Source organism: Glycine soja, chromosome 7, assembly GCF_004193775.1.
Source record: "Glycine soja cultivar W05 chromosome 7, ASM419377v2, whole genome shotgun sequence".
Classification (NCBI taxonomy): Eukaryota; Viridiplantae; Streptophyta; class Magnoliopsida; order Fabales; family Fabaceae; genus Glycine; species Glycine soja.
In genome coordinates this window covers 19,676,390-19,684,297 of record NC_041008.1, presented here as the reverse complement: position 1 = coordinate 19,684,297, position 7,908 = coordinate 19,676,390, and the positions used below count along the sequence as shown (strand labels likewise).

The following is a 7,908-nucleotide window of genomic DNA, read 5'->3' as shown; positions in this document are numbered from 1 at the left end:
CTTCGTCATCACAAATTTGCAAAGCAACATATTTTCCAGAAACTAAAAATCTACAACTGATAGCAGAAATAATTTCATTATTTTGTAACTTTACCTTATCTCCAATTTTTTTTTCAAAGCATTAAAACTAATTCCACATTTAATTTGAATAGCTTTTTTACTGCCTTCAAAGATTACACCATCAGTCTCTTCATATACCCTTCCATTGAAATACAAGATTGTTATAACCGAATTTATCATATACCTACAAAAACAATATAATAAATAATTAATCATAACAATAATATATTGAAATTAAATTAATCTAATAACAAAAGACGTCTTTAACGAAACCTCAAATTAAAACTTTATTCTAACAAAAAATTAATTACTTCAAATAAATATCATGTCACAAATTTAAAAAACTTTTACGTTTTTAAAGTACCAATTTTAAAGGCACATTAAACCATTAACAACGTTGCTATTATAATTAATTATTTTTAAAAATAATAACTTCAAAATAAATAAATCTAATTAAAAAAATATTACACTCATACTTCAGATTATAAATTTATTGTAACAAAAAATTAATTATATCATGCACAAACTTAAAAAACTTGTACGCTAAATAAACTACAAATTTTAAAGGCAGAATATGAAACTTTCAAAATATGAAACTTTCAAACTACACATTTTAGTTACTATTATAAATAATTAATGTTAACATTAATAACATCAAACTAAACAAATTTATACAAAAAAATACTCAAAACTCAAATTTTATTTCAAACTTAAAATAAATAAAATAAAACAATGACAGAAAAATAAATAAATAAAAACAAAAGCTAAAGCTTTCAAAGTAAAATTAATGTCAGTTGAAATTCAAAATAATCACTTTAAATCAATAAAAACAATACCAAAAAATAAAAATATTACTGATTGATTCAGAGACAAACTTTAAAAATACAAACACTCAACACTCAATATTCAGAAATTTTCAAGCTAAAGTTTTCTCAGAAAATTTTTAAACTTAAACCCTGAATGCTCAACACTCAATACTCACAAATTTTAAACCAAAGCTTTCTGATAAATTTTTAAACCAAAAACAGAGCTATATATACACACCTATATCGCCAATACCATTGGCGAATATAAGCTCATCTCGCACCATGTGTTGGCGAGACCTTCCTGTTCACCCGTGCCTCCTGCCAGCATAGCCTGCTTCCTGCCATGCATAGCCTGCGTCCCTTAGCTGTCTCCTCGAAGCACGTGCACACCTGAAGGCCAAGTCGCCAGTGAGAGTGGCGAGAACTTGTCACACCAAAATCGTCATCTCCACTGGCGATATCTACACTGATATCGCTAGTTCCATTGGCGATGTCATTCCACATGTCAACGGCTTACGGATTTCGTCATTCATGTTGACGATACACTTGCATGGCTTTGCATGATTACGTAAAAACATACCCATCTTTGAAATAATTTAAAAAGAGATCTATATTGAAAATAAGTTTGTAAAAGTGACCGCCTTAGTTCAAAATGCCACAGATGTAACATTACTTGCTTTTCTTGGTCACGGACTAAATGATTCCCATATGTGGAATCAGATGGCATCACACATGCGACAAAAGTGTCACATAATGTTTACCTATAATTGCTCTAACGAACATTACAGGCTACTTTTTTCTGCTCGATACAGTACGGTCAGCCAGCACCTTCATTAACTTCCTAAAAATCATTCAGAACTTGAATAAATGATGTGAGACCTAACCCTTACGACTAAGGAAGTACGCTACAGTGCATGCTATCATGCAACCAGTTGAGAGAGAGAGAGGGAGAGAGAGAGAGAGAGAGAGAGAGTATGAAAATTTCAAAGGTAGTCAACTTGATGAGGAATGCTAGAGTCGTTGTTAATCAAAGGAATGCCAACAGAATTAAATTAATTAAGTACCTGAAAATTATGTCACGTAGTTATAGTCTTAGTTATAAAACTTAATTATTAATATCATACATAGCGTTATTCTCAAAAAATATGTATACGGTATATTAGGTAAAGTCAAGCAAAAACAAACCTTATTTATTTTAAAGTTTGAACACCACCTTTGAGTTATCACATGAAAGGAGAGAATAATAATTAAACTGAAATGAGATCAGCTACAGACTTTTGTCGTTTCCCTTGGAATATAGCCAACATGTGAAGATTCTCAGAAAGTGAGAGCCAGCCTCCTCGTTTTGTGAGAATTGTACAGAGCACTGGTCTTTACCACGTGCTAATTTTACTGTTAGTAATTAGTAGCTTAAGGAAAGGGACCGATATATATATGTTTCAAGAAAAAGAAAATGGAATTTCCATAGTGGTGAAAGTGAGTGAATAGGGAAAGGGAAAAGGAAAGGGACCGATATATATATGTTTCAAGAAAAATACATGAATTGCATAACAACCCTAACTTACCAAGTGGCAATAGAACTTTCTTCATGGGAAAAAATAAAAAGAAAAGTTTAGAACTAGGACATTTGTAAATAATAAACATTTTTTTCTTCCTAATAAATTTACCCAACATTTTTTTTAATATGAGAAGAAACAAAATCCCTTTCAAAAGCATAGACATGAATCACGTGTGTTTTTACCTCTTATTATCCAACAACTTATTATTAGAGTGTTGAGGTTCCATAGTGTTGGTTTGCTTGTGCTGATTCCAATTTAGGATCCAAGGGGCTCATAGTAATTCCCATGGAGTGTTGTTGTTGTTGCTCTCTTTGTGAAAACCCTCCACCATTGTTCATATTCCTCACCATTCCCCCAACACCCAAAAAGTCCAAGGTCAACTTATCAGACCCTCCAAAGCACAAACCAAGATTGTTTTGTGACATCTTCTTAGGCTCCTCCACCACGTTGTGATACTGGCCAAGGTTGTTTCCGTTGGCAAGAGAGTTCAACAAACCACGTAGATGGCTACTGTGCTCATTCTCTATGCTTGATCTCATGCCTAACTCATTATTGGTGGTTGTGGTTGAACTCATTTGTGCAGCTTTCTGAAGCAATGCAGTGGCTGACATGTGAGGGGACATGTTATCTTGTTGCACTGATGAGTTTCCAAAGAGTGAAGACAAGCTTGAGTTACCAACATGGTTATTACTCACGGGGCTATTAGTGCTGTAGAGTGTTGCTGTTCCTTGGTTATTGTTACCTCCACTTATGTTGCTGAATTGATCATTGATTATGCTGCCACTGGTGTTGGTGTTAGGGAAGAAGCTTAGGTTGAAGAGATTGGTGTTATTAGCTGAAGCAGACAATGATGAAGCAGAAGTAGTGGAGTTGTTATTGGTGTTTCCTTGAAGATCAGGGAGTTGCATGAGACCATGAAGTTGCTTGTTTGAGAATAAGTGTCCTTGGTTCTGAGATTGGAGGTCTTGAAATGCATGGTTTGGATCAGTCATGAAGAACGATGATGACTGGGGTGATTGCACTCCAAATGATGATGATGATGAGTGGTGCAGATTTGGTGAGATCAAGTGCTCAAACTTTGGTTCGCTTCCAAGGCTCAATATGCTGTTAGTGGCTGAGATTTGGTGGTTCTGAAGTTGAGCACCAAGGCCTAGGCTCATGTGGTTTGTGCCATACAGATGATGAGTTCCCAAATGATTCACGCTTGAAGGGTGTCTTGCACTCTCATGTGCTAGAGCATCACAAAATGCCCTATGAGTGATGAAACTGTCACGCCTGCAACAAATTAAGAATGTCTTAGAATTAAAGAATAAAAATGTTGCATGCATCAACACAATCCTAGCTAGTTAATACAAATTGGCACAAGGGAAATAATCCAAATTAACTAAATTTATCCAATTGTATCAGATCAAATCTTATTGCAAGTATATGTTGCTTAAAGGGTTGAGAAGTGAAAATATATACAACCACTGTGTCCACCAAGACTCATTGCACTAAATGTATTGTGGTCCCCTATACATGAGCATTTCACATAATTGGACTCAAACAATAAAGAATTAAGAGCTAACAAACAATCAGAAGAAGTTTCCTAATTAGAACCTAGCTAGTGAGAATGCCACCACAACACTAACATAATCAATTTCACACTTGCCAAAAGAAGAATGAGATATAAAATTAAAAAGTGAGGTCTTTAATTACGTGGAGATCGATGAGTGATGCCGGAATTTGAGAAAAAGGTTGTTTCACATAAAATTTTATATATATATATATATATATATATATATATATATATATATATATATATATATATATATATATATATATATATATATATATATCGTGATCAAATGCATATATAGGGTCCAAAAATAAACAAAAATTAAACATATTGAATTTGGAAAATATTTTTATAGTTGTTGAAATTCGATCTACTATTTTGAAAATAAAAATTAAACTATGACAGTGAGAGAGGAGCTGGCCCAGAGGATTATGCCAAAGTCTGATACACACCAACAACTCCTTATCGAACTACCACTTTGAGTCCTCTCTTTGATCACCGAGGAGAAAGAATATTATTTACACATTTGATGAAAGTCAACAATAATAAGGCTAGCATGGGTCCAGCCTCAATAAATGCAAACTGCTTCATGAGTTGTCCATTTTCTACCCTGAGAAAATTCTTGTGAAAACGATCGTACCACCAGCAAAACGGGTTGCTAAATTCTCGGAAAATTCTCAGTGAGAGAAAAAAAACATGAAACTATAGATCATATGCAAACATTAATTTTGCAGAGAGAATTTCATCAATTTGTTGCATAATAAATCACTTGTAGAAATAAAGGGCCAGTGTGTGACAATTAAGAAGGTAGAATGCATTGTATTGTACCCATGGCAAAGAATATTAACGTACCCTATTTGAAACCACGTACATACTTATGAATTATATGTGTATCCAACACGAAAGAAAACAAAACAATGCAACTCCAAGTCATGTGTGAGAACAAACCCAGTATCACTGTGCCCCCCCCCCCCCCCCCCCAACATTGTTGCTCATAACTACACGTGAATATGGGGAATAAGGAGGGGGGGGGGGCGTTGTTCCCAAGGACACAAAGTTGAGCTTTGCCTTGTTATTTTCCTTCTCAAAAAACTTTCAAAACATTTGCTACAAACTGTGCTCACGTGCGAGCAGTCTTCTGCCACTTCCACTAACGCCCACACATAAAACTAACAAGAAAAAAAAAGTAGAACCGTCTTGCTCAATTTTAAGATTGGAAAAACATTTTTGTTGACACTCACCACGGTGTACACCCTATTAAAGAAGAGAAAATTATGAAATGTGAAATGGATAGATGATGTAATAGAAAAAAAATAAAAAAATTACAAGATTGAAAAAAAAATGTACAAAAAAGGAAGTGAGAACATCAGAATTTGTTGATATATATTTGCTTGTTAGAGAATTTCTTTTTTCAATTTTGATTATTTTCACAACCCTTTTTTCTTATTACTAAAAAAGGTCTTTTGTGATTCTCCTCAAAGTTTTAATTGAGTAGAAATTTGGTAATCATTTTGCTGCATTACATCCTTTTTACATTAATTAATCTTAGAAAATTGGATTAGAAAGCTCGCGTGACATTTCATTGAAAAGAAAACAGAGATAAAAGAAAGAAAAAATTGCATAGAATATTAGAAAATGAGTACGAAAAAATTAATGGTTTTCCTCATTGCCATGCTAACATTATCTGTTTTCTTTCTTTTCACTTTAAACATACCCAAATCTACTAGTCTTAATATCGATCCATAAGAAACACACTTTTATTAAACAAGTTAGGTGGAAAGTGTATATGTAATATCTTAGAATATCCGTATCTTATTTCCTGCTCAATATCAAAATGTGCTTAGAGTGCCTTTAGCTGAAAAGTTGGTTTACATTATAATTCAGCTACACCAAACATTCAATATATATAAGAACCAAAGGTAATTTATCATATAATTAAGTTGTGAAATGTTTTTACACAAACCTGGAGAAGAGGGTGCCACAGTCACATCTATACTCTCTAGTGCCACAGGTTTTGGAGTGTGCCTTCCAATCTGATTGAACAGCATATTTCTTGGAGCACTTATCACACTTCCACTTCTTCTCACCATGTTTGCGAGAGTAGTGTTTCTTAATGCCAGTGAGGTCTCCAAGGGCTCTTGAAGGGTCATGGTGAACACATGTGGGCTCGGGACACAGATAAACCTTTCTCTTTGGCTCTTTGTTGGTCTTTTGCTTTAGCTTCCAAGGCAAGTTGTGTCCTCTTCTGTGCAGCTGTAGGTTTTGCTCTCTTTGGAACCCTTTATTGCACACTTCACATAAAAACCTGTTTGTTGCCATTAGGGTCTTGGGAGATAGTGCTATCACCTCCGCATCTGGATCTGCATACGCACATATGTTTCCATTCCAAGAAAGGAAAAAAAATATTTTAAATAATTCCAAACAACAAATTATACGCTTCATTTAGATGCTTCAAGTAAATAACTATGAGTTTTTTACAGAAAGTAATTAAAAATTTAAATAAAAGGAACAATGTATTGATAAACTTAGAGGAAGTCAAGAAGCCTTGTCATGTTTGTTAATTCTGGAGAGAGAGAAAATCTAGAAAGAAATTACAGAAGGGGCATTTTCCATGAACATGTAAATGCTTTAAAGTAATCAAATTTAATGAAGAATGCATAGAGCTACTTGCATGGTGTTCCGGGTTGGTTCCTTCTTTTCTTCTGAGGCACCGTGGTTGGAGTAGTAGTTGTAGTTGAGGAAGCTGCAGTAGTGGAGGATTGGTGTTGTTGTGTAAACTGACTTTGATTTTCTTGTCTGATTCCCAAGAAGGGTGTGGATGAGGAAGCAGAAGCCATGTTTTAATTTCCGAAGTCGAGAGAGTAAATCTGGAAGTTCTTAAATATAAAAAAATAAAATTCTAATTCTTGTCTCTTGGAAATTAACCATATATGAAATAAAAGAAGAGAAACAAAAGGCATAAGAAAGAAAAGGAGAAAGGATTAGGACCTGACTGAGGCTATATACGTTTGATTTTCCCTGCTATCTTGTCTCTTTGAAAGGTTTCAGATTGAACCCAGAAAACACCAAGGAGAATTTTATCAAAAGGAGACAGCAATAATTCTGAGAGGAAGAGAGGAAGAAAACAATATCACTCTGAATACCTACTCATCTTTTTTCTTCTTCTCTCTAGCTAGCTATTGTTTTGTTATGCTTATGCATAAAATTTTGCTTCACTAGCTACCTTTCTTCCCTTATTCCTCAATCATTTGATGTCTTCTACATAAATAATACTTAGCATACTTGTCCACCCATACGCATACCCATATTATCTCAATTCTCTCTCTCTCACACACACACACACTCTTTTGTCTGTTTCCTTGCCCCTCTAGCAATACATTTTCCTCATATCCTTGTTAACTGTGCATTTTTTGTAAGAAGGGAAAATAATTTGAAGTGTGGTGAAGTAGGAAAAATGATGGATGGAGGGTAATTTATGTCCCTATTATGCAACTCTTACACAACACAGTCTACCGTGTCCCTTAGCAGAGGATGGTTTGGGGCCACCGACCCGTAGGCCTTACAGTCTCCTTATCTCTCCTTGTTTCGTATCTTATTGTCAACAAACACACAACTTGTATTGTTGTTGCCTGTTTCCTTTCCCATAGGCCATTTGTCAATTATTATTATTATGATTGTTATTAGTTTTAATGTTTTTTTAATTTTAAATACGGAATTTTCATAATTATGATTAAATTTGATTTTAATTACCAATGTGTCGATGTTCCGAGCGAATTTGGATTGAAATCTCTTATGCAATGTCTCACATTTTGATCTTTTAAATAAATAAAAAATTATTGTAAGAGATCCCATCAATGTTATCATACTGGAACTGGTCATCCACTTTGTTAAAGATATTGGATAACATGTCCATCTATATTACTAG

General features: G+C 34.1%; 1 protein-coding gene across 2 annotated transcripts; it reads right to left on the bottom strand.

Moving 5' to 3' along the window:
• Positions 1–2,344: 2,344 nt before the first annotated feature.
• Positions 2,345–7,412, bottom strand: LOC114419137 (protein indeterminate-domain 5, chloroplastic-like). 2 transcript variants are annotated; one of them, XM_028384754.1, is made up of 4 exons: positions 6,972–7,412; positions 6,655–6,859; positions 5,947–6,343; positions 2,345–3,700 (listed from the first exon to the last, which is right to left on the bottom strand). In XM_028384754.1, the coding sequence occupies exons 2-4, from the start codon at positions 6,818–6,820 to the stop codon at positions 2,632–2,634; spliced, it is 1,632 nt and encodes a 543-aa protein (XP_028240555.1). In that variant the 5' UTR covers positions 6,821–6,859; positions 6,972–7,412; the 3' UTR covers positions 2,345–2,631. The 2 variants fall into 2 exon arrangements, with proteins under 2 accessions (XP_028240555.1, XP_028240554.1); XM_028384753.1 differs by having other exon boundaries at positions 6,655–6,850; positions 6,972–7,411.
• Between the last annotated feature and the right edge of the window lie 496 nt (positions 7,413–7,908).